The sequence below is a fragment of the Cydia pomonella genome, chromosome 26 (genome assembly GCF_033807575.1).
Source record: "Cydia pomonella isolate Wapato2018A chromosome 26, ilCydPomo1, whole genome shotgun sequence".
NCBI classification, from domain to species: domain Eukaryota; kingdom Metazoa; phylum Arthropoda; class Insecta; order Lepidoptera; family Tortricidae; genus Cydia; species Cydia pomonella.
Window position 1 is genome coordinate 10,978,718 of NC_084728.1, and position 27,892 is coordinate 11,006,609.

The 27,892-nt window shown below is 39.3% G+C and overlaps 1 protein-coding gene across 1 annotated transcript; it reads left to right on the plus strand.

Moving 5' to 3' along the window:
• Positions 1–80: 80 nt before the first annotated feature.
• LOC133531925 (uncharacterized) lies at positions 81–27,638 on the plus strand. The gene is made up of 12 exons (XM_061870356.1): positions 81–1,488; positions 3,346–3,447; positions 4,176–4,302; positions 4,914–5,089; positions 7,544–7,765; positions 9,150–9,234; positions 11,227–11,313; positions 16,658–16,784; positions 17,253–17,390; positions 21,873–22,006; positions 24,418–24,604; positions 26,440–27,638. The coding sequence occupies exons 1-12, from the start codon at positions 1,413–1,415 to the stop codon at positions 26,623–26,625; spliced, it is 1,647 nt and encodes a 548-aa protein (XP_061726340.1). The 5' UTR covers positions 81–1,412; the 3' UTR covers positions 26,626–27,638.
• The last annotated feature ends 254 nt before the right edge of the window (positions 27,639–27,892 follow it).

Sequence of the window (27,892 nt, forward strand, 5' to 3'; positions counted from 1 at the left end):
TTAATGATCATCAGTGGACCTTGAGTCATTGAAATAATATGTATAATAGAAGTTAAACCAAGCTAAGTCGGCAGTCGGCTATAATATTTATATTTAAAAGTCATAATTTCATAGAATTTTGACGTTTAAAATAACACTTGCACAGTCTGGGCTATCAAAATCGCTGCCAACTTAGCTTGCTTGGGTTTACTCTACAAATAATTTTTATTACATTAGCTCAATGGTGTATTTTGAGCATCAGACTTGGGACCAATTATATATACCTACATATTAAATTCCGCTACCTAAAGATTGTCTGGAAGAAATCGCTTTTTAGCGATAAGACCGCCCGTTATTTACCTCTTCTTAATATGCTATATTCTTTGTATTGTTTCTGTATTGAGGTGTGCAATAAAGAGTATTTGTACTGTATTGTATTGTACATTCTTAAAATAAATAAATATTTTATTTGAAAAACTTTATTTCTATAATCGAAGTCTTGAATCTTAATATTAAATGTCACTTATGATTGAACTAGCTTCAGTAGAACCAGAAAAACTACCTAGAAAGAATATCTTCATCTGAATTGAATGTTCTTGAATCTGATATGTGGGTTAAAAAAATCTTGCATAACATTTGATGTCATTTACTAAATGGTATTATATTCTAGATACTCTACTTTTACTCAATCCTAAAACTATTTGTACATTATTATTATGCATAAAATGGCCAAGTATCAACACTGTTTGACAAATACTTTAAGATCATGAATGACCTGTATATTTATGAAAATTAATACATTTTGTATGAATCGGGTCGGTAATTAATTACTATAATAGGAAATATTTAATATTTAACACAGCATAAATACCCATCATAGCGGAAACACGTTCCGTGACTCTTTTAAAGTTGATAGTGAAGCTCTTAGCTGCTTTTCCCGCTGACGAAACAGAAAGATATTAAAATGTAATTTCCCTTTTTGAACTATGTACGATTTTACCTGGTTTTGACATTATTTTATACATAAACCTTGCTGTTTTTAAAAATAAAAATACACAATGGCATATTAAACGACAGAAGTATGGAAGGTAGAGGCAAGGAACAGAATCTCCATAGGCAGAACGGGTATATATGGGTTTTTGTCGGACACTTTTTGGTATATGGAGATTCTGTTCCTTGCCTCTAACTTCCATAGTCTAACTCAATGTAGGACATATTATAGCAAGATATATATTAGGCATAACCTTTTTGGTTTCAAGCTAACGAATCATTTTAAAAGCACCTTTACAGGGCAACGTCAACTTCTAGCGTTTATGAAATATTCTTTTTCACATAAGCATTTATTGTAGTATTTATTTACCTGTTTATTTACTGCTGTTTATCCAAGATATACGAGCTGTTAGAGTAACAGTTATTGTGTTATATTCGTCGGTATGTGGTGGCAGGCGACGGTGTCGGCGCTGGCCGCTGTTGTTGTCGCGCAACAGTTTAATATGAATGATGAAAGTGGTAAGTTGTATTGTATTATAATTTGGGCGATCTTCCGCAACTCGACGACTGGCGCCATTAACATATATCTAAGGACGGGCCTTACGGATACTAAGAATGGTGCTAGTTCAGTGGTGTCACTCACGAAATCGAGCCAATCGTGCATCTAACGCAACTAGTTGCGAGTGTCGTATCTCCCGTGACTCACTTTCCGTGCTTGAAAATGTAGACGTATGCTGTCCAGAACATATTAATATTACATTACAAATGTGAAAGTTTTGTGTTTATGTTTATTTCTCTATCACGTCAATCATTATACATCTTGACGGACGGAAACTTAGCGCACATATGTTTAGTTTATAACGCGAGCAAAGTCGCGGGCAGCGGATAATATAGAATATAGACCCACTAGATCCGAGATAGGTTGTTGGATCTTTGGAGAATAACAGAAACTAGAAAATGGCCTATGGCAAGTCCTTTTATTGTCATTGTTGTGTTGTTATTGGACGGTCACGTCTGAAAATGTCGATACGAAAAGAATGTCAAAATATGTCTACACGACTTTATTGCCCGTATATTAAGGTAGTGTATACATATTTTTGCCACATTTTTCGCATTGATATTTTCAGACGTGACTGTACATATGGAAAATTATTTCTGGAATAAAACATTTTCATTTAATTCATTGTTGCATTAACACTTTCTTTTTTTGACGACCTGTCTGGCCTAGTGGTTAGTGACCCTGCCTATGAAGGCGATGGTCCAGGGTTCAAATCCTGGTTAGGGCATTTATTTGTGTAATGAGCACGGATATTTGTCCCTATGTCATGGGTGTTTTCTATGTATTTAAGTATTTATAAATATGTATATATATCGTTGTCTAAGTACCTTCAAAACAAGCCTTATGGGTTAGGAGTGGATATACGTTCGTTTATTTTATTTTTTGACGTGATGCACCGTGTTATTTTACAATGTTTTTGAATGTATACGTAGTTGACAATTGTGACTTGTCACGTAATTTTTTGGTAGTTGTGTCTCCGCGAGAAGTGGCAAAAAAATGAAGCGAAAAGAAACCAGTTTTTCATCTAAGTCTAAAGATATGAAGGTCTGTAAAAATATACATTATTAACCCCATTCTATCCTCCTCAATTCTGAATTTATTTAGATTCACTCACATGCTTGCTTTAGCTAAAACAAAGTTTAAAAAATACCTTGAACTTTGGACATTATTGTGAATAAATCTGAAGCAAAATAAGATCGAAGGCTGATATTAGGCATACAGTGTTCTTAGGTCCAGCTACTACTTCACCTAAAAGTATAACCAAATCCCTCGTGGGGGGCACTCTTATTAGCTTAGCCTACTAGGCCCTGCTTCCAAGATTTGACACACACTAACATACATAAGTACTAACAGGGCAAGTTAAATAAAAGTTTGTAATAAAAGCGGCCAAGTGCGAGTCGGACTCGCCCATGGAGGGTTCCGTACCATTTATGACGTATTAAAAAAAAACTACTTACTAGATCTCGTTCAAACTACCCTTCAAGATACCCCACACGTATGGGTCTGATGAGTCTGAGTTCTAAGTATGGGAAACCCCCAAAATTTACTGTTTTTTTTTTCTATTTTTGTGTGAAAATCTTAATGCGGTTCATAGAATACATCTATACTTACCAAGTTTGAACAGTTATAGTTCTTATAGTTTCGGAAAAAAGTGGCTGTGACATAAACGGACAGACAGACGGACATGCGAATCCATAAGGCTGGCTACGGAACCCTAATAAAAAGGCACCTTCTACACATTGCTTCTCTGTAGTCGTATTCGACATCCGATGTCGGATCGAAGAGTTTGAAACGCTCTCATAATGCACTATTCGCAGATTACGTCGACGATGCCGACGAAGGCGATCCAAGCAGCAAATCCATTTGGGTGTCTGAAATTGTTGTCTCCACGGAGGGAGCGAGAACAACTGATATGCATGGTTTGATTCCCTTTCTTACAATAGTATATTAAGTACTTATATAATGTTTTTATCTGCAAATATTGTTTGATTGATTGATTGACTTAAAACCGGTGCCATAAGTATTATTCAAAATTTATATCGAAGGTGTTTTTTATGTCATAGTTATTTTTTCAAAATCTAAAGACAAAAAAACAGGCCGTGTAGCCAACATGCCAAACGCTCCTCCAACTCATATGGAAGAGTGACGACTACGATACGTTACGGAGGATTACCGATTGGCATGTTGGCTACGCGAGCTGACCAGAAAAATGGCGCAAAAATTTCATTTCAAAAATACATAGGCTACGGAAACTGCTTACCATCAGGCGGGCCGTATACTTTTTTGCCACCGACTTAGTATAAAAAAAAACCTTATATGTTAGCTACTATAAGTGAATAGCCAATATATGATGAACTCAGAATATTATAAACATTAATCAATGTGTAAACTGGCCCCGATGAGAAAACATCGATCGTCTAGGTAGTAGCAAATCGTACTAAAACTAATCAAGTGTACCCGCTCGTAAGGGCCTTATAAGATAAAAATAAATTACTGATTATCTCCGAAATGAAGTAAATTAGAATACTTACTTCATTATACTCAGAATGCACCCTTGAAATTATCGGAAATAAAAAAAAACACGGTGTAGAATAAAAATGCTCTTGTAAAACTACAGTATATTAGTCTTTTAAAAACTCATGTGCAGGTGAAGTAGAAAAGCTGCTAGGGCAGCCTATAATCCACTATGAAGAACCTGTCACCATTGTGATACCCACCGACGAGTCCACGAGAGGCCCAACGAGGTCTGCGAGTCCCAGCAGACACCAAACGAGGTCTGCCTCTACAATTTCATGCCTTTACAATTAGCTATAGTAAAAACAGCAACACTCTTCTGTCCATCGGTGGACCTTATAATTTTACGACTTCCAATGAAGCTGAAAATTTGCATACCTATCCACCGACCACACAACACAACACCAAACACAATTACCACAGGCAATTAATACTCATCGAGACAATTCTTAAAACCCCAAAAACAATTAGGTTGCGTTGTTTCATCACAGAGTTCCTATGGCCACCTCCTGTCTCCATCATCAGATCAGCTCGATGTTACCATAATATTGCATTGTCACCTGCACCTGACTTACATATGTATGCAAATTTTCAGCTCAATCGGAAATCGGGAACTGGGTCAAATTTAGCTTCCTAGATTTGACCCGCACTAACTACTAACTCACGTATGTATAGTCACTTATCGATATGGACAAAGTGTCAAAAATATGTATACACAACCTTATGGCCCATTTATTAAGGTAGTGTATACATATTTTGGCGCTTTTCCCATGTCAATATTTTTAGACGAGACTAGCAGAGCAAGGTAAATAAAAGCTTGCAAAAAAAAAAACACTCTTATTCAGTATATTAATTTATTCAATTCTCCTAGTGCCAGCCGGCCAAGTCGGCGGTCTAACATGCACTGGACCGACCTAGGAGTCTTAAGCCTCAGCACTATCAAGGCAATGAAATCGAAGACACGACGAGGGAGACATAGAACGAGCGAGGTCATCTACAGCGTGCACGTCCCTCAGTGGGACGATAACCCGCGAGTTGGGCAGAAATGTGCGTTTTCCTTTATTAACTATTTATTCACCAGCGAGTCAAATTCTCAATCTAAAATGCACTCGAGCGATCCAGAAGTCTTAGGCCTCGAAAATGAAATGAAATGTTAGCTCTTGACAATCGTTAGTCCTTATCGGTCATTTAGACATTTGAGTTTATTAGAAAACAACAAAATTTAACGGGTTTTGCTAAGGTTTACGAATGACGGTTTTTTGCGGTCAACATTTTTGTGGTGCGGGAAGAGTGGGGATCCATTAAAGGGCATATTCAATATAATGTTCTGAGTAGGAAAAAGTAGAAGAAAAATCGTCTCAACGTGAGAAGTTTTAGGCCTTTGTATGGAGGGTTGGCCGACTTGGACGACCTGCCCCATAGAAAAAAAAATGCATAGAAAAATGTTTTCTGCTTTTTTTAAATCAAAACTCGATACCGAATATGCTCTTAAACACTGACCTATCACACATAGACAGTTAGTCCTCTTAAGGCTAATCTGCCAAAAGTGAAGCCGAAACACGATCGATGTGTGCGTGCGACGCTCGTGTCTTACGCTCAGCGACACACACATATATACAAAAACGGGTTGCCAGAGTTCATTTATTCCCCTTAAAGTAGATGGATTTTAACCACATCCTTATACTTGGCTATCAATCATTTGGGAGTGTGTATGTAGATATTAAATTTATAGCAAAAGCTTTCAAGGTTTCTTTTAAGGACTTTGCATTTCTGTACTTTGTGAAATAATGTTTAAATAAAAAACGTTTATTTTTTTATTTTACAAATGTGCACAAATAATAGCTGGTAGAATTGACTTTGGAATAATGATTTTAAATGATAAATATTTAATGACGATCATTTGGATTCGATTTGGTTTGATTTTATTTGATATCTTACATTTAATATTTTCTTCGGGTTGGTATGGTGAAAAGTTTTGTGTTTCACTTGGGGCAAAATTTGTTTAACTCTCGTAACTTGAAACCCTCGCAACGCTCAAGATTCCATTTTTAGAAATTTTGGGATCTTTATCTACTTAGCTCGATAATATTGCTAATTAGCACGAGCGGTTAAACAACAACATTCCCTCTTGTAAAACAAATAACTATTTATCGTCAGTACTAGTAATTGTACCTGCCGGCCTAGCCAAGGTTGCAATCGCTATTGCTTCGACAACGAAACGCTTTGTGTCTCTCTATCAGTCTTCCATATAAGTGCGACAGTGACAGTTGCGTTTCGTTTTTACAGACCTTAACTGTAACACCTGTGTTCCACAAATAAAAATTACTTTACTTGCTCATCAAAATGGCGAGAGCATATTCGACTATGTTTAGTCGGTTTCCATATTGCATCGTTCCTATTTAATCTAATTTTTTCCATCCATCTCGCAGACAGAAGCGGATCAGTCGGAAATCTAAAACGAATATCACACAAAATAAAAATATGAATTTAAACTGTAATTTTATAAAAGACAAAACATAATTTGAAATAAAACAATGAAAAACTAAAAAAGAATATTTTCTATAGTCATACAAGGAACTTAAAGTAAGCATATTAATTTTATCAATGTAATCGTCATGCCTCATTTGGAGGAAAAAAGATTCATATCACCTGGCAACATTTATAAGTAATGGCGGCTGACGAAAATTTGGATTTTTGTATTTACAATTACGTAAAAATATCACATTAAACTGGATACTTACGCGTGAAATGTTATATCAGGCGGTTTGTTTTTATTCACTGATGTGTTGTGACACCAATTCACCGCACAAACAACCATCTTTCTTGTATTTTTTAATTTATAACCGGGAGGTGTACACAAACCAACTCGACCTTGAGTACTGCGAGGGCCGTTCGGATACGATGACACGAGGGCGACATAATGTCGCCCTCGAAATGGCTTCACTAGGGATGTACAGACTAGGCATCTAGGCTAGTTATAAATCTATGCTCTTAAATGAATCCATACTATTTTTGTTACACCTTATATGTTGGCATATATCTCGTTTGGTAAATGACACATTTTGTCACTAATGACAAACGTTGTTAACGGCACCAATCATGGGACATTTAAGAGAAAATTTGGAGTATTTTTGATATTTCACCGACACCTGTAAAAATTCTACCGCTTTATGCGTTAAAAGTTAAATGTCCTATTCATCCTTTATGGTTTCCATGTATTTAATCAAAGCTACTGCAATTGGTTTCAACATTATTGACGAATTAAAACGATGGTTTTATGCTCCAGTCATGGGATTACAGCGCCATTCATTTTCAAATATCAATGAAAAATTAAACATAAGCAACTCTTTGGCTCTTGTTTATGGTAAAATTTTGCCAGCGTTTAAAAACGAATAGTAAATACTTGTTTTACAGGATTTGTCTATACCATCCCATTACTGGTCCTAGTCCCATAATAGGAGCGTTTACTATGTGACCTCAAATAAATGTTTCTTTCCACAGTCCGTCCAGGCGTGATCGAGAGCCTCGTCAAAGCTCACGATGTCATCCGCTACGAAGCCCCCCGCAACCCCCCTAAACCGTACCACGGTTCCACACGAACGTACGAAGTCCCGACGGTGGTTAATCAGACGGCGTACAATGAAGGGGGGTTTCGAACTACGCAAAATGAAGAAAATCTAAAAGTTCTGCCGCTGGCTTCTACCGACGGGAGACGATACTTATGTTAGTAACAAATTTCTTATTATGACAATCTACGACTTGGTACAGAAATCAATATCCTTGACTTCATTGTACCTATATCTAAAAAAACACGCTAAGAATACTGGAGCGAACCTCATGGGAAGAATAACTGCAAAAATGTGTAGCGAATTAGCGAAATTCATCAGTTGGGCAATTCCACTAAACAACGGAATGTACGATGTACTCCTCAATCAAGCTATTCTGATGAAAAATTAAGAAACTCCAGGATAGTAGTAGCAGATGCTGGAGATATTGACGGTCTGACGACTCTGACGTCCGGCAACTGAATAAGTTGTCTAGAATGGTCGGCCATATTTATAACTTGACCACTCCCCCACCGAAATATGGCCGACATTCTAGACAGCTTATTCAGTTGCCAGACGTCATAAGACTGTCAACATCTCCAGAATCTCCTGAGGATGCCTCGTATAGAGGCGAAACACGTGTCGAGTTTTGTACTTTTGGTGGTGGGTTGTTATATTTATTTCCGTATTTATTTTTGCGGTGGGAGGGTGGGAACATTAATTGCATGTAAAAATACGCAAGTAAGTACAACGGGTTAGCACTGATTGACTAGCACGTTTTCTTCCCGTGGATTAGCAAAGTATTTTTTTTTTTAAGTAACGCCTGATTCTATTCATTATATTGGAGATTGTTCTAGTGAGCCAGAGTCGCGAGTTGGAGCCTCGCCCGAGACTGAGATTGGGGTAGTGCATTATTAATCTATGACTGACTTATCGATAACATATTTGTCGATGTTTAATTTTCTCAAGCACTCGTTATTGCCACAAAAACTAATGGCTACTGAAGTAACCGACGACTAGTTTGGTTCGGTCATTTGTCGTGTCGCCGGGGACCCGGGGCTGGAATGGTTGTGTGGGCGGTTTGTAAACGGATGTGATTGTACATGATCCAATGTCCACAGTATGACAGTAATAACTTCCATCGTGTTTTGGCATATAGAAGAAGATGTTACCAATTAAAGATAAAGATAGTTTATTTTCTAAGTAGGCATATTACAATGCGCTTATGAACGTCAAAGTAGTAGAACGAGAAGTAGCGCCTTGTCTTGAGAGAAGGTCTCTATATTCATAGAGATGACTCAGGGTCAGGGTCAGGTCAGGGCTCGCTCTGAAAACTTGAAAAGTGCCGTTGATAGAATGTACCTCGTTGATCGCATGTATAATTTGGTAGAACCATCGTGGTGAAAGGATTTGCCGCTCGATAAATGAATACCAAACGTTGCCAGACGCTGTGTAACAATCGTAGATGCTTTGAGTGCGCTTTGCGGGGAGGCTCCTTTCATGTGCCCCAATTATTTAATATGTGGTTATTGTGCAATTGGCTAAAGAGTTGTTGGTTACAGTGACTGTGCCCGGGGCGCACCTGACGGCGACGCCGAGACCTCGGCGCCCCACGCCTATCACCGAGCCCCTCGTGTTCAGCTACCTGTTCGTATGCCTTACATACTTTAGAGCATCTTCCATCGAACGAAACCTCCCACCAATGGACCAAAACTCATCCTCATTTCTAAGATACATGGCACACCAAGAACAAGTGGGCATCTCGCTCGTTTCTTCCTAGAATGTGCAGAATTAGTGGAAGGTGTACGCAAAATTGCTTTCTTGGGGTTAGATATGAGGATATCACTTATCATTTTTGGTATATTGTACAAAAAGTATCAACCTCGCCTTGGGCTTCGGGCTTAAAATTAATACTTGGTAGATTCTTTGTTTACCGCCCTTAATATAGTATGTACAAAATTTTATTTGGGTATTTAATTAATGTGTGTAAGTATTTTTTGAACATTATCAATAGCAAAAAGAATTGATTGTAATAGTGAGACAATGTCTAAGTAAAAAACGTGCCCCTTAGTTTGACATCCAAAACAGATGGCGCTGGTACTGCCCTATAATTATGTTTTGCGGTCACTGAATTGTCAAACGTCAACATTTGATATTCAGAGTTACCGCAAAATGTATGCAGGTGTACAGAGCTATCTCGTTTCAAATTCGAAGCACGAAATTGTCTTTTATACATCTTACTTAATCAATGTATCTTTGTTACTAGTATAAAAATTTAGCTTGCGTGCCCATCTGGGCGTGCGACACTGTATGTGAGGATTGTGAGGGGCCTACTACTGATCCAATATATTAAGACTCTGTCTGTCGCGACTTACGAATAGTCGAATATAGAATTAGGATGAGGAGGCTCCCAAATTCCCAATTCATCAAAATCTTTTTCACAATTTTAGATCTTCAGTTTTAACCAATATCCAGTACGAAGGACCAGATATTAATAAGTAAAAACTTGCTCAAATACATGATAATGTATTTTTGATGAAAGGAATATAATTACGAAACAAGGAATAAATAGCCAAATTGTATAAAAACCATACATGTGAATTGACTTTTGCTAACTGAAAAGTTTTGTTGGCCTGTGGTTTTGACCTCCACCAATCTGTGGCCGGCGCTGTGGACTATATAGGAATGTGGACAAAATAGGATTGACGAATCAGAACAGTGGAGTGAATAATAATAAACAAGCGAAGAAGGTGACGTAATAGGATTGTGGACGAAGCGCTCCTGAGCCTAAGAGCTTTGTCTATATGTATATTCCGTCACTAGCATTTTCACATTGTCTGATCTGGAAGCCTTGCCAAGATGCCAATGCTACGACAACGAAACGATATCTCTCTATCGCACTAATATGTAAGAGTAATAGAAGAGCGAGAGAAAGCGTTTTATCGTCGTAGCGCAAACGATTGGCATCTTGGATAGGCCCCCTGATATTGCATGTCAAATACAACCACAATATAGAATGTGAAAAAGTGTATTTTCAAATTTATATATTTATTTTCCCCGTCTTCTACCTCGTGTTGTCCCGGCATTTTTGCCACGGCTCATGGGAGCCCGAGGTCCGCTTGAGAACTAAGTAGTCCCTAGTTTTACGAAAGCGACTGCTATCTGACCTTCCAACCCAGAGGGTAAACTGGGCCTGATTGGGATTAGTCCGGTTTCCTCACGATGTTTTCCTTCACCGAAAAGCGACTGGTAAATATCAAACGATATTTCGTAAATAAGTTCCGAAAAACTCATTGGTACGAGCCGGGGTTTGAAACTTTGAACCCGCGACCTCCGAATTGAAAGTCGTACGCTCTTGCCGCTAGCAGGACACTAGCGCTTATTTATTTATTTATTTCCCCCCTTATTCATAAAATAAATTAAAAGAGAAATAATTCACTGTCTTGGGTGGGTTTGAACCCACGACCACCGGATCGCTAGCCCGGTGCTCTGCCATCTGAACTACCAAGATCTTACCCATATCTAATGACGCGAATATTTCCACCATTTCAACCAAAAGCAATAGTTACGTTATTCGCTTCCCCTTTGAATAGTACGTACGAGATTCATCTTCATTTTTAATATTTGTTTATTTACCAGTTTCACTCGGAGGACGAACCGACACCCGAACTGCACGGACTCCTACTACGAATGCCTCAACAAGTGCTTCGACCGGAAAGGATACAAGTAACAAGCTCTCACTACGTATTTGTATGATTTGATATGACATATATATATATATATATATATTTTTTTTAATCAAATTTCTGTAAAGAAAAGTGGCTACTGTATGTAAATGCATGATTGCTATAGTAATCCAAATTATATTTTTTCTTATTTAATGCATGCTACTCGTAATTATAAGATGCAATGTTTTAAAAAGATGTGTCCCGCCGAGTTTCTTGCCGGTCCATATTGGGATAACCTCCTCCAATTCCGATTTAAATCTTCTCGGGTCAGAGGTGTAGGGTTAAAGCCGGTGTAGCTTTATTTGACGTTCATAAGCGCATTGTAATATGCCTACTTGAATAATAAATTATCTTTAGCTTTATCAGTTGTCTATCCAAACATCGATTTATGGCACCACTACACGATGGCCCAGCGCTGGACCAGCGAGATGGCCATGGGATGGTTGAGAGCACGCACTATGGGGGCTCCTCTACATGATGGCCCAGCGTAGGCCAGCCTAAGGGACGCAGCTATGCGGTGGAAGGAGATAGCAATGTCACTTGCTCCCTCTAACGCATAAATGCGTCCCTTGGACTGGCCGACGCTGGGCCATCGTGTAGAGGAGCCATGGAATGGACCACGTGTAGATGCGTACGCGCCATCGCTGGCCCACTCTCTTTAATGTGCGGACGAAATACCGACACCTTGGCCAACCCATCGCCATCCCGCCGCGCCATAAGCCATCCGACACCACTACCCTCTCTACACGCTGGCCCATTTTAGTGGGCCAGTATGATGGCCCATCGTGTAGAGGAGCCATTAAGGACGTCCGCTAGTGTCAGTTTCCTTCAACATCGAGTTTTCTCGTTGAAGCGCAGATGTTAGCCAAATTAGTCTGAATAGTTTATATATATGATTAACATACTCCTTATTAACCGCTTCATCGCTCGTAAGAGGGGATGTCAAACGTCTCGATGAGCGTCTTGATAATCGTATTTGAAATCTCCGTTTTTTGTAATGCTTCGTCATAGTTTAGACCTAAACGCAATCGTTTATGGACGTGATGTCCAAATTTGTCGATATTCATAATCCGTCCGCTTTTGACTATGTGTTGATGTAAACTGATATTATAATAAACTGGACGGTTGGTTTTATTGGATAATGTTGCTTTCTCTTAACTCCTCAATTATCGAAATAATTTAACAAGACCAGCGTCTCGAGAAGCGATTAGTCACTTTCGCCTTTCAACTAACTCGTTTGGATCATCCCAACACACATAATCTATATATGGCTTTACCTTCTTTAATAAACCTTTTAAACCGTCACCAACGGCAAGATCTCTGTACTCTCACAAACTATCAAGTTTAAATAATAACGGTTTAATTATTTATAAATACTTGATAGGTACCTCTGTTACTCTTGTTTGGTTTTCTCGGGTCAACATCTCTGTAGTGAGTGTTTGATTCAATATTAATTTATAAATAGTTTTCTTTTCTTTAATACTTTCAATCACTGAATCCAAATCTGGTATGTTCTCTCTGTCCGTTGCATGGAGCTCGTGAGCGGGTTAATGAAAAAGAGAGAAAGGGGAAAAAAGGAAAAAAAAGAAAGAAGGAAAGGAAAGGAAGGGAAGGAAGGAAAGGGAGGGGAAGGGAAAGAAGGAAAGGGAGGGGAAGGGAAGGAAGGAAAGGGAGGGGGAAGGGAAGGGGGAAAGGGAGGGTTTTTTTTAGGAAAAATAATCTTATGCTCCCCAAAGTGCACACTAAACACGCCAGACATGAAATTGCAACAAATGCAGGGGCAAAAATTAAAGAAGTTACTGTTTCCCATTGCTTTGTAGCCGCACCACACTAAAAGGCGTTTTTTTTATGTTTTTATTTAAAACTTTATTGCACAAAAGAAAAAACTTAATGTACAAAAGGCGAACTTAATGCCATGACGCATTCTCTACCAGTCAACCTTAGGGCAAAGCAGAAAAGATTGTAGGCGGTGCGTTTAAAACTAAAAGAAATTGTTATTGAAAGAAGTAGAGTCCTAATACACATAAATTAATTATAAACTACTTAAATACATAAAGACACATACATACATTAAATAAATAAATAAATATATATATATATATACATAATATACATAACCGATTCGTGAGACTGATACTTAATTGATCTTTAAACTGCCAGCAAATAAATCACGCACAGATTTTTTTTGAAAGCAAACTTGTTGGGAGCTTTTCTAATGTTAGGGGGAAGACTGTTCCAGAGACGTGCTGCCTGAATGGCGTAAGAGTTAGACATGAAGCTTGTTTTTTAGGGTTCCGTAGTCAACTAGGAACCCTTATAGTTTCGCCATGTCCGTCTGTCTGTCTGTCTGTCTGTCCGAGGCTTTGCTCCGTGGTCGTTAGTGCTAGAAAGCTGAAATTTTGCATGGATATATAAATCAATAAAGCCGACAAAGTCGTACAATAAAATCTAAAAATTTAATTTTTTTTAGGGTACCTCCCCTACACGTAAAGTGGGGGTGAAATTTTTTTTTTCGCTTCAACCCTAGAGTGTGGGGTATCGTTGGAAAGGTCTTTCAAAACTAATAGGGGTTTTCAGGAAACATTTTTTGATAAAGTGAATATATTCGGAGATAATCGCTCCGAAAGAAAAAAAAATGTGTCCCCCCCCCTCTGACTTTTGAACTATAGGTCCAAAAATATAAAAAAATCGTGGAAGTAGAGCTTAAGAAAGACATTAAATGAAAACTATAGCGGATATGATCAGTTTAGCTGTTTTTGAGTTATCGCAAAAAGTTTTCCCTTCATAGTAAAAAGACTTACTTTAATTAACTACTGATTATGCAAATTTGCCTATTTGTTTAACTCGGGTGAAAGGTACCGTTTCATCCCTTGGTTAACAATTTACTATACTTTAAGCTCCAGTTTAGCTTATTGTGACGGAAGAGTAACTACGGAACCCTACACTGAGCGTGGCCCGACATGCTCTTGGCCGGTTTTATCTATAATAAGAAGGAAAAGCAATTAGAATGAACAAGAGTATGATTTTTAAAATATGTATTATCCTTTAGTATGACTTCAGTTCGCCACTTAGTCGGTCAGTTTAGAAAAACAATATTTCCAAGTTAATTTAATTTAAAATCGTCTTTGTTGTTTTGTAATTGTTTTTGTTTTGTTTAGGCCACGCAATAAGAAGCGCTGGTGGCCTAGCGATAAGAGCGTGCGACTTGCAATCCGGAGGTCGCAGTTTCAAGCCCCGGCTCGTACCAATGAGTTTTTGGAAACTTATGCACGAAATATCATTTGATATTTAATTTACCAGTCGCTTTTCGGTGAAGGAAAACATCGTGTGGAAACCGGACTAATCCCAACCAGGCCTAGTTTACCCTCTGGGTTGGAAGGTCAGATGGCAGTCGCTTTCGTAAAAACTAGTGCCTACGCCAAATCTTGGGATTAGTTGTCAAGCGGACCCCAGGCTCCCATGAGCCGTGGCAATATGCCGGGACAACGCGAGGAAGAAGAAGGCCAAGCAATAAGAAGGTATAGAGGAAATGATTGGAACACAATTTTTGACTTCGTAACTTTGTTTGGACTAGTTAGGAGGTGAACATATCAAAAGTCCCCGGCGTAGCCCTTGAACTGGGGGAGGAGAGGGGGGCTTAAAGGTCCCATTTTTAGATTTTTCGCTTCTATCTCGGAAACTATGCGTCCTAGCGACATGATCATTTAACAAAATGAAAGCTGTTTAAACAAGCTATGTTAAAATACCAGTTGGTTCCTAGTGCCAAGGCACAATTTCTCAGTCGTAGTTCAAATAAGAAATTAAAATTCATTTAAATTTTTTTGCGCCCTCTAGATTACTTTACTGTAACATTCCGGATCTACTGACATTTGACACTGACTAAGTTTATAAGTGTGCGTAAATGCAAGATATTGAAATTTTTTGCAGTTATGACGCATATTTGATGAAACAGTGCTGTTGAGTGTAAAATATTTCGATGTAGAAGTAATATTTTTTATTGTTATATCAACACGTCTTGAGTCATTCGCTTGCCCTTATCCCATTCATTTGGGGTCGGCGCAGCATGTATTTTTCTTCCATATCTTTCTGTCACCCGTCATCTCATCGTTCACTCGCGTTCGTTTCATGTCATCTCTCACACAATCCATCCACCTTTTCCTAGGTTTTCCTCTCCCGTTCCATCCCTCCACATTCATTCGTAATACCTTTCTCGTCACATGATTTTAATCCCTCCACATCACATGCCCATACCACGCTAGGCGATTCGCTCTTACTTTATCTATTATGGGTGCAACTTTCAGGCTTCCTCCTATATACTCATTCCATATCCTTCTCCAACTCTTGCAACCTGTGCTTATGGGCGCCCTTCAGGTTGTTTACATGTCGATGTTTAATGCGATTTTAACTGGGTGGTGATTGTCCCGACGCATGACATGTCCATACCAAACGCATTTGGCTTTCTTGCAGTTTTCCTGGGATTTTTGCCACTTTAAAACTACCTCTTACAAACTCATTTCTGACTTTGTCCAGTTTAGTCACTCCGACCCACCTGAGCATTTTCATCTCAGTCGTAGCCATTCATGTTCTTTCTTAGATGTCCAGCACTGCTCCATACAGCATGACGGGTCTGACGCACGTTTTATAGACTTTCTCTTTCGTTTTAATCGGTATTCTACGATCGCAGAGTACCCCTGATATACCATGCCATTTTAACCAGCCAGCATTCACTCAATGCGTTATGTCGGCATCGCAACAGGCATTTTCATGCAGAATAGAACCAAGGTGTTTGAATTTGTTAACCAAGGGTACCGGGGTCTCTTCTATGATTTCTATGAAAAGTGTTGAGTCGTATGGGCTTCCGAACAGGAATCTCACATATTCTGACTTAGTTCGACTGATTCTTAAACCATTCACCTCAAGTGCAAGTCTCCACCTGTTAGTCGCTTGTTGTAAATCTTCCATTGATTTTGCTACCAGAACAATGTGATCAGCGTACAACATGCACGATGGCACTCTCTCTTGTATGTCTCTGGTAAGGTAGTCCATACTACTACACATACCATGCCACTTGCCATACCATTCAGTTTCCAATGTACAGTCAACCAATTTAATTCCTAGGCCACTATAGAACCATGCCATAATGACTTCTACGACAGTGCTTATTGAGTGATGCGTGTCAAGTATCTAGTAGTTAAAGCGACAAGGTTCTATAGTGGCCTAGGATTCAAATTGGTTGACTGTACTTAGCCATACCCCGAAGTTAACGGAGTTTAAAAAAACACCATGTAGTGTATAGCGCCTTCTACGACTAATTATCTGATGGTAACTGTACATGGTTTCAGAGTGAAATGCCCCTGGTACACCACCAAGCCGCGCCCGGAGCCGGCGCGGGTGAACTTCACCGGGTTATTCTTTGCCATACACAGGGAGGACCGGTGGACAGATTACGACGTATCCAATCTCTTTAAAGTACGTATTACTTGATAATTGGCAGTAAATGTAGTGAAACACAAGCAACTTGTCGGCAGTACAATAAGTTTTTGGCAAAAAAAAACATTTTTGATACAAGATGATGGAGACAGGAAGTGGCCATAGAAACTCTGTGATAAAACAAAGAAACCTAATTGAATTTGGGGTTTTTAGAATTTTCTCGATGAGTATAAGTTGCCTGTGGATGGTAAAGTACAGTCAGTGATAAAAGATTGTATCACAAATACAATTTATGCCAAAAACTTAATAGTTAATAACATTGATTCTTTGCAGCTTTTAAGCATTGGAACGCTTTTGTATTATTACTATCATATTTAGTTAATCATGGCCACGTATTTTCGCGAAAATCTTTTAAGGCCAATGTATTATAAATTATAAGCCAAGTTAGAGCACGTGGCCAACCATTATTTGAAATTTCACCATAAATGACACGATTTTTGGTTTCAGAGCTTTAGCGCTAAACTTATAGAGTTGAAGTACCGCGAATGCAGAACGTTCACCACCCGCACTACCACGACTGTAAAGATCTACCCTATTTACTACGATCAGCTGATAAGCCCCAAGACAGGGCGAATCGTGGCTAAGGTATGCATGCTTCGCAGGTGTATGTGTTTCTTCCACATTCCGTCACGGCACCTACAGAATATCAACCACCACCACTGCAAAGATCTTTTCTGTCTTGCCTACTACCTGACGTTCTTATTTTGTAGACGGGACTTATCATAGCCATGGTATGGATGCTTTGCAAGTGTATGTTTTCTCTACATAATAACACTTATTTAATTTAATCGTAAGGCATTGTTATATATTATACAGATACAGAGAAATCATACCCACTCACGTGCTTTTGGTAACTGTAGTTACCAGCTGTCACCCTTATTTTATTATAATAATATAAGTCACTGAAAAATATCAAGCACGTGATTGGATAAGTCGACCTCCAGAGAATTAATCCACTTAATAGCTTCGTCGTTCAGTTTGATCAGGTTTTCCGGGGGGCCTCCAGTATATCGAGTAGATGGGCACTCTTGGAAAATATGTCGCTCCTCGGCACCACACTGACAGGCAGGAGACTTCACCCATCCGCAACGATATTTATACAGGGCACAGCGACCGTGGCCGGTCCGCAATCTATTAAGGTTACACCACATCTGCCTCAGCAGTTCGAACCCATCTATTTTCTTACGCGGAATAATCCCCGATCCAAACCTTTCATCCATTGCAGTACTCCAAAGTTGCATCCACTCCGGGTTAGCGTTGTAGTCTCCTTGTGAAAGAGTTGACGCAATACTGTAGGAAGGGTTCCTGGACTTCAGGCGACTATTTACAGGGTGCGTGAATTCACTGTGTATTGGTAGAATCGGGTTGCCTCTAATTTTGCAAGTCTCTTTCATAAGCGCATCCTTTCTACGCAAATCAGGTGGCAGGATTCCACAAAGAACTGGGAGCCAGTGGCATGGGGTAGAACGCAGTGTGCCGGATATGAGTCGCATAGTTTTATTTAGCTCCGTATCGACTTTTTTGGTGTGAACGCTGCCCAGCCAGACTGGCGCGCAATGCTCAGCTGAGGAATACACCAGCGATAAGGCAGATGTACGCAAAGTGTTGGCATTTGCTCCCCAGGATGTACCAGTAAATTTGTGAATGATGTTGTTGCGGGTTTGTAGTTTACGTCCCATACAAGTGTTGTTGAAGGTCACAGAACGGTCAAGGGTGACACCGAGGTATTTCGGAGTAGAATTGTGTCTCAGGGTCGAACCGTTGAGAGAAACTTTGTGTTCGCGATTTGCCAGTTGGTTGTGTAGGTGGAAACAGCATGTTTCGGTCTTACTTGTGCTAGGTGTGAGGCGCCATGCTTTGAAATACCTTGCTAGTGTAAAGTGCTTGCAAATATCGTCGGCGTATATAAACGTACGAGCCAGGGTAGGAGGAAGGTCGTGGATGTACAGATTGAACAATGAAGGGGCTAGTACAGAGCGCTGAGGCAACCTGTTGTTCAGTTTCTTCACGTTGCTGACCTTGGAACCCAAGTGAATGCGGAACCGTCGTTGAGAAAGCGTGCTTGATATAAGTTGAACGATTTCTAAGTTGGGAACTGCCATTAAAAGTTTGTAAAGCAGCCCCTCTCTCCATACTGTGTCGGACGCTGCTGTTAGGTGGATGAAAACTGCCCCAGATTTAAGTCCATTTTGGTATCCCGTCTCTATACGAGTGGTTAATGCTATGACTTGATCTGTACAGCTGCGCCCGGATCTGAAACCCGCTTACTCTACTGGAGTAACGTTATCTATGAGCGGCGCTATTCTTTTCAGCAGGACTCTTTCCAGAAGTTTATGCACATTACTTAGCAGAGATATGGGGCGATAGCTAGAGGGGTCATCGTCATTCTTTCCTGGCTTCAGTAATGCGATCACTTTATATTCTGCGAATAACCTAGGGAGTCTGTTGGACTTCAGATTCAGAATTTCGGAGAGAAATAAAGTTAACCACTTTATGGCATGTGAGCCAAGATTTATGAAAAATTCGTTGTATATTTCATAGACTCCTGCTGCTTTTCCAAGCTGAAGACCTTTGATAGCTCGTTTGACTTCCTCCGCTGCGAAGGGCTTTGACAGGTCAGGGTCAGATTTATGCTCGGCCTTCAGCTGTTGCCACTTTTTCTTCACCTTTTTTGTTTCCAGCTCCGCTGTTCTGGACCCGGGTACGTCCTTAAACTACGTCCAAAAGAGAGGTATGGGCATTGTGAATTTCATCTCGCTTTGTGTGGTAGGACACAGCCAGTGGATGTCATTCCAGATCTAGAGCAACTGGGGAAGTACCTCCACCTTATAGAAAACCGCAGCCAAATAACACTAGACCCTACTCATAGTGTTGTGTTCCTGCCGGTAAGTAAGGTTGCCAGAGCTCAACGAGGGGGGGCGGGTTTAGGGTCGGCAACGCGCATGTAACTCCTCTGGAGTTGCAGGCGTACATAGGCTACGGAGACTGCTTACCATCAGGCGGGCCGTATGCTTGTTTCCCACCGACGTAGTATAAAAAAAAAGCTTGTCTCCTTTTGCTCTGGACTCAGAGACTAACCGGTTTGCTATCTGATTAACGCGACGATGACTGTTTCCCATAAAGCTTGTTTAACACCCTCCATGCTTTACGACTTGAACGCCTGAAGTCCATCGATTGGACAGTATTCCTCCATTAGTTGGAGCGGTTTTCGTCCAAGAAGCTTAGTGCCGATCGAGCTATCCCCAGTTTTTTTGTAGTCTTTGTAGAGCTGGTGACTAAGTTTATTCCATCCAGGAACATAGGTCCTTTCTGAAACCCCTACACACGTGGGCCTTAGCAGAAGGCATAATCAATCCCACGAAACGTGTGTAGTTATGTGTTGTCGGAGGGATAAATCGGACACCTGCGCCCAATTTTACTGCATAACTAGCCCAGTTTGCTGTGTCAAAATAACACGAATTGACTAGCATGTTAGGTACTATTTCGCGGATTCGCAAAGTACTTAATATTTTTTGTTTTAATTGGATATATGGATGGACTTCGGGAAGTCTGGTTTTTATTTTATCTTATGTGTGCGGACAACTTCAACTACTCCTGCTCTTCGGCTGCGACATCCTGCTGTATCCAATCTTACTTATCTTATCCATCGTATCTTAAAATTAAAATTACATACATAAGCATTACTAAAGACCACGAACCTCAGCATAATACTGATCCGAAAGACAGCGCTGATCTTCCGGCGAGACCATTTGTGGGCCACGATCGCAGTTGTACGGGACTGCCCTACGCTGAACGCAGCCTTTGCAGCCGCGACCAGCGCCATCTTGTCGACTGTCTTTGGCAGTACCTCACAATTACATTATTGATATTGACAATAACAAAAATAATAAGCTACTGTTACACATGCTCTATTGTAGAGCATGCTTATTAGTTATTTACGATACAATTGCGAAAAATAGGAAATTCGTAACGAGTGGCGATAAATTATTACCTATTCGCACATGTATCGTACAACGTTTTACAGTACATACCCTTTACATTTTCGACATAGTTACATAATGTGCTAATTTACACACTAGTGCGGAAAAGTAGCACATGTACTGTAAAAACTATTTACATTTGCTAGCAATAAGCATGCTAGTTTTAATTTTTTACTACTACGATACTAGCATGCTCAATAAGCAAACCTGTTCCCACGCGCTAAAGCACGCCCCCCTCCACCCGCGCTGCAGGCAGCATGCCCAAAAATCTCACGACCGTCGATTTTTGAGAAAACTCAAAATGAGCATACTGATTACATATTAGCAATGTTTCGACACACACACTACACACTACATAATACTAAGTAGCAATTGCTCACTAGTGGCATGCTTTCGTGCTTGTAATCAGCACGTGTAACAGTACCAAGCGATTTTTACCTTTCATTCGTTTTCAAATCCATTTACTTTTACAACATATTAGGTACAAAAATACATGCAACAAAAGTGCTTAAATTCAAATAAGTAGGTACTTTACAACATAACTAAAGAGGTAAAGTTTACGAAAGTGAAACTTCCGCAGCTGACCATGGTGATCATGCTTTACGTAGTTCAAAGTTTATTTATACTGTACCCTAAGGGAATGAAGATAAAGAAAATAAATAACTTAACCTCTCGTATGCTTAGACGCGGATCCATTCGTGGGAATTTAAATCTATTGTTTTTTAATATCAGGGTCACTTTTTCTATGATTAAATTTGACAGGCCGCATACGAGGGGTACTGACACCAGCATCCCGTAAAACGGCGCGTACAACTTCGGCAGCTCTAACTCTTATCTTATTTTACAGTACATATGGGGCTACTTTATAGCACTAGTGCGAGAAGTAGCATATTATGTTACTGTGTCGAACATTTAAAGGGCCATATGTACTGTAAAACGTTGTACGATACATGTGCGAATAGGTAATTCGCAACTCGTGTCGATTTAAAACACTCCCTTCGGTCGTGTTTTAATTTATCGCCACTCGTTTCGAATTTCCTATTTTTCGCACTTGTATCGTAATGTACTATTACCTTATCTTACACAGTGCTGGGTGTGCGGGCTTATGGAATCCGGCATCCCTGAGAACGCGCACTGCGCGGAGAACTTCGGTAGCAACCCCAGCAGCGTAGCCCTGGCGGAGAAGAACTCCTACAGGCGGTATTGCCGGTTTATGGACGAGTAAGTACTTCGATAATAAGTCATCCCTAGCACTTGATGTGCGCGGACATTTATATCTTCTATAGTTCTCAACTGCGCGTTTCTCCAGAAACTTCCTGCCTCGCACAGCTAAACTCTGGAATGAACTGAAAAAAAAAACGACTTAGACTTACTCTCTAATTGGTTCCAACAAAATTTACTTACCATAAATACCTCTAAAACGTGTTATGTAGTATTTGCAGCCAAAAACAAAAATATCGAACAAATTCAAGATTTATATACACCGTGTTTTTATTGAATTCCGTTAACTTCGGGATATCGGTAAGTACGTTTAAGGAAACTAAATGGCATGGTTAATATAAAAAAAAAATGTTTTTTTTTTACTATTTTTATTTTTATAAAATGTAGCTATATGTTGCATATAGCGTTGTTGTAACACGGGCATTACATTTAACTCAACCAAACAATTGAAAACAATTGAAAACTGTGACATATCAATGTCATTTCGACCGTCGATCGTCCGAGATAGTACTTACGTTTAGTAGCAAATGTATGAACTTTCACTAAACACTAATCAATATGTAAACAGGCCCTAAGGCAAGTGTACACGTTCCTAAGGGCCTTATAAGATAAAAATTAATGATTGATTATCTCCGAAATGGAGTTAATTAGAATATCGGTGTCTTTGAGAAAGTTACTTAATTTAAGCTCAGGAATGCACCCTCGAAATAACGCAAATAAAAAAAACACGGTGTATAAACGGAGATAAAATATTAAGAAAAGACTATGAAAAGTACCTAGGCTTGACTTTAGACAGTAAACTTACATGGAAGCCACATATAGCTAATATAAAACCTAAAATTACATCGTTAACAGCAGCAATGCGCTACATAAGTAGTTATCTTCCAAAACAAACTCGTGTCAACATTTATATTTCTTTGATTAAGCCTCACTTAGAATATCTAACCGAATTATGGGGTAATGCAGCAGCGTCCAACATAATAAAATAAACATATGTACTTACTAATTATTAAAGATTTAACTAATCTATCAAATAAGTCTGCATGCTTGCTTACTGCTAATATATTATATGTATAGTTAATTGTTGTCTTATAAGTGAAATTTTGTAATTTCTTCAGACAATAAATACTCTTTAAACCGAACTGTCGCCTCGGTATTTCTAGACTGATACGACCTTCAAACCTACAAGTAAAGAGCGTACTCCCGTCTTAAACACCTGGGCAACGCACTTACAACCCCTCTGGTGTTGCGGCTGTCCATGCTATTTGCCTGGTTGCTTGTCTCCAATATCATTTAAAAAACGACTTCAGTAACTCTCCCACCAGCATGGCCCCTCTCAGAAAAGAATTCGTAAAGGCGGCACTGCCGGTATATGGACGAGTAAGTACTTAAGTATCCCATCTTATTTCCAACATTTTTCATTTATCACAATTACGATAAGCAGGTCCATTACTGATACTGGTACCAGTTTAATTAAATTCATTTTGCAGGCATGGGAGGAGTCAAATTTCGGGGTTATTCGCGGACGGTTTAGAACGCAAAATGACTAGTGTAATATTTTACCTACATCGGTTATAGTCTACCGCTCTAACGGACTAGAACGCAAAATGCCTACATAATTTTTTTCGTTTTATCTTAACTTTATAGCGATGTCGACAGAGCCCCGCTTCCGCGGGGCTCCTATTCTGTACTGTTTGGCCTTCGGCCATTTGAAGATACCTAACGAACCTAACCTACCTATATAAAATGTTGTGGTCATTTTGCGTTCTAGACCGTTTGCGATGTAGACTAATAGCGATATAGACAAAATATTACAGTAGTCATTTTGCGTTCTAGACCATCCGCGAATGACCGAAATTTCGCGTGTAAAAATACGCAAACTAGTAAGTAGGTATAACGGGGTAGCAATGACTGACTAGCTAGACTCGGATTAGGAAAGTCAAAAGGTAGCAATTAATGGTTGACGAGTCTCTCGATACATATTTTTGCAGCTGACTGGACATGCGTCTTTTGAATTCACTCATCGTACATGACAATTGTTTATATGCGTGGCAATGAGGTTCAGGTTTGTATGCGTGGTTCAGGGTACGCAAGGGGCGCGTCATCTCCCGTGACAACTTTGTAGCGAGTAGGTTTTGATTCCCTTGCGAGTGTCAAAAATATGTAGAAATTTGCGGCATAAACGGTTGTATCTTTTGATTGCGTTGGTTTAGAAGTTTAATTTTTTCACAGCTCCAAGGAACAGTAGACCTGAGTATTTCATATAAATTCCAGCTTGATACCTCCACGCGTTCCTGAGAAAAAGGGTCTTGACAGACAGACGGACAGACGTACAACAAAGTGATCCTATAAACGTTCCGTTTTTTCCTTCGAGGTACGAAACCCTAAAAAACATTATATCCTTATTTCAGAGTTCCACTATGGTTCAACCGTTCAGACCCGCTGTCTGTGTTTGGCGAGTGGACGGGCGGGTGCTCGAAACGCTGGCTGGACTTGTCCGGGCTGTACACGCAGCGCACGTGTCGCAGCCTGACCACCCCCGCCGTCGGACACCACTTTCTAAGCAAGAGGATGGCCAGGCTCGAACTGGCTCTGAGGGTACCTACATTTGGAAGTCATTTCTTCAATATATGTCTCTTTCTTTACTCACATTTATCCCTCACTATAGTGGTACATAAAATTGTAGAAATTTATTGAAGGTGCCACTGTGGTTAAATAGGCAACACATGACGCAAACATCCATACATACATTCTTTACGTTTGTATTAAAAAAATTAAAAATTATTTATTTCCATTTTACGCTGCAGCCACAGGATATTCCTTTTACAGTAAAGGTTTAAAATCTTAATGTTAAAGCCTAAGATTAACGATGGTCTCCACACTAGGCAAAGCCTGTATCGTGGTTACCAATTTAAAGATACTTAAATATAACACTTTTGACACCAAACATTTTTTTTTACATGCATGTTTAATTTTTTTAGATATATACACTATGTATCCATTTAAATTGCTTGAGCATAAAGGTGCACAAGTTAATGTGTATTTTAATATTTAATGTGTATGTATGTGTGTGTGTTTTTGCGCATGCATTAAATCATAGCAAGGAGATGCAGGAGATGCATTTTAACATTTGATGTTGACATACGTAACCGATGTTTTAATCTAGCATCAGATTTTTACAATGGATAAATTCGACCAACATAATACGTATTTCATCAATATATTACATATACATCGATGCCTTCATTTATCAACATCAACATAAAGTTAATTATTAAGAGTCCGCAGCAGCTCGGTTCTCCATACAACCGTAGTCAAGCTCTTCTTTCTAAACGACTAGCTAGATTGCTCTGAAGCTTTGTACTTACGATAGGATAAGGTATAGGTATCTATGCCTTTAATAAGCGGACCATAGTGCAAAAAAATACATCGATTTTAAGTTTTTCATTAAAGTTTTGTAGTTTTTGCTCTATTTCGTAATATATGTGCATTAAAAAACACTGCTAAGTTGAATCAGACCAGGACAAGTCTGCAACGATTTTGATAGCACACGTACCTAGTGCAAGTAAACGAACAAATTTTCGTTGCCGGACCAGCAACATCTCCAGTATCTCCTGATGAGGCCTCGTAGAGGCGAAACACGCGTCGAGTTTTGTACTTTTGGTGGTAGATTGTTATATTTATTTGCGACTTAATTTTTGAGGTGGCAGGGTGGAATATAAATTGCATAGAAAAAATACGCAAATTAGTACTAATTGACTAGCACGTTCTTATTTCGCAGCAAAGTAATATTTGTGTTATGGTTTATATGGATTTCCGCAAAGTAACGCCTGATGCTATATAGTACATTGTGCAACGAGGGGGGTAAGTGTAATTTTGGAAGCGAGGGTGGTAATTCCCGACAGCCGCAGGTTGGAGGGAATTAAAGACCCGTGTTTCCAATATGCTTACCCGCGGAGTTACACACAATGTTTTTCATCACACTTGCGAAGAAAAAACTAAATTATAAGGGAAATAATTCTTAAACACTGTGACATTTCAAACATTCGTCCGCCATTTTGTAATTTCTTGACAGGTTAGGCATCGAAGGCAGAGACCTATTCGCCATTCAGCCACGATTGAAAATTATGTAAATATATTTTAAACGGCTGTTAAATTAATAAATTTTATTTAAATAATTTTAAACATCAACAAAAATATTACATTATAAACGTCAGTATTTTAAAAGTAAAACTCATTTATGCTACTTGGTTTGTATGAATAAGTGTCTTAATAAATAAAAAAAGCTATAACTCCCTAGGGAGTTATAGTTTTTTTCACAATCCATAACTCTCGCGGGAATAAAATAGGTCTTTGTCCTTAAGTAAACCTGCATGAAATAAGATCTTTTTCGAGCAAGTGTCATGATAATATATGAATGTGTGTCTTTTCAGGACGTCAAGGAAGGCTGCGTGACGAGTCCCATGGCTACGCTCGTCCCTTTCTCCCGTGCGGTCTCGCTCTTCGCCCGCTTCCACGTTTGCGTCTGCAGAGGCCACTTTTGCAACCTGGCGTCCCGCAAGGCGCTATCATTGGGCTTGACTATGTTGTGCTTGGTAGTAAAAGTACTCGGGTTTTAGCTCCAGGAAACCCACAGGGACTTCATTTTAGACCTGATTTATCTATTTTATACCTGTCCTGTACTTGTAAACACACTAGTTACTTGTGTTTCTGCAATCAGGCAATTCGCATACTTTGTATACCTATTTTAAGTGTGTGAATAGTTGGCGTGATAAGAGGATTTCAGTGATTGCTGCTGTCTTGAAAGGATCCGCATTTCCTTTCCTTTAATGTGTTCGTTGCTCGCTTCCGCGTTTGTGCCTGCCTCTTTGGTAACCTGAGGGCCTACCGCGAACCACGTTCGACATGTTGCCTCCCTATCACACTTACGTACGAATTTACAAGAGCGACAGAGAGGCAACACGTCGAACGTGGTTCGCGGTAGGTACTCTGGCGTCTATTACTATCATTGGGTCTGATTTGTTATTCTCTTAACGGCAATTTGTTTAATAAGAGGACTCAAGTCTTCGCTGAACTCGGCAAGAAGCTCACTTTGGTACATTTGTTTTGACTCTCCAAGATAAAACCAGTATTGCAATGGAAATGAAAAGCCTATGGCCTGACGATGTTGTTGGGTACGAGGCAAATATCAGCTGCAATAAATCCTTTCCTCTTATGCTGCCGCGCTCTACCTACTCTTAATTTTTACGACTGTGCTTTTTAATTTCTAGGACTCTATCAGGCGTTCAGCAGGAAACTATATTTGATTCCTCTGATCTTTCTCCTTAACATCCTATTCTAAAGCGAGGCGTGGACGAGCAAGAACGTGCTTGCAATTTACGTTATATTGCCGATTGCTATGGTAAACTGTTTTCAAAAGTTTGATCATACCGCAATGTGATGAAAATTGCATGCAAGTTCTTGCTAGTCTAAACCTCGCTTTAGGATTGAATTATTTAGTTACTGAGTTGGTGTATAATTTAGATTTATGTCTGTATCTTACTTAATTTAATAAATGTATATTTTATAGAGTAAATGTATTTTTAGTGTTTACACTTGTAATATAAATATATGGTACTTTTAAAATGTAAGCTTTTTCTTGTTTTATTTCTAATATCTGGGAGACCGGACTTTGCTCGGAAACATATACAAACTGAAAAATGCGCATTTTCCCAGAGATAATACCTAGCTAGATCGATTTATCGCCCCCTAAAACCACCATATAGCAAATTTCATCGAAATCGTTAGAGCCGTTTCCGAGATCCTAATCAAAGGGTAAGTTAGTTTAGGCTTTCACTTTCATAGGTTAGGTTTTATAAAAAACCGACTTCAACAAAGGAGGAGGTT

What these genes read in the sequence shown, in the direction of transcription:
- LOC133531925 (XM_061870356.1), top strand. Translation starts at nt 1,413, where the DNA reads ATGTGGTGGCAGGCGACGGTGTCGGCGCTGGCCGCTGTTGTTGTCGCG. An exon ending in CCCCTCGTGTTCAGCTACCT is followed by an intron (nt 9,235 to 11,226) that starts GTTCGTATGCCT and finishes TTTATTTACCAG; the next exon opens with TTTCACTCGGAGGACGAACC. An exon ending in GGCTCGAACTGGCTCTGAGG is followed by an intron (nt 24,605 to 26,439) that starts GTACCTACATTT and finishes GTGTCTTTTCAG; the next exon opens with GACGTCAAGGAAGGCTGCGT.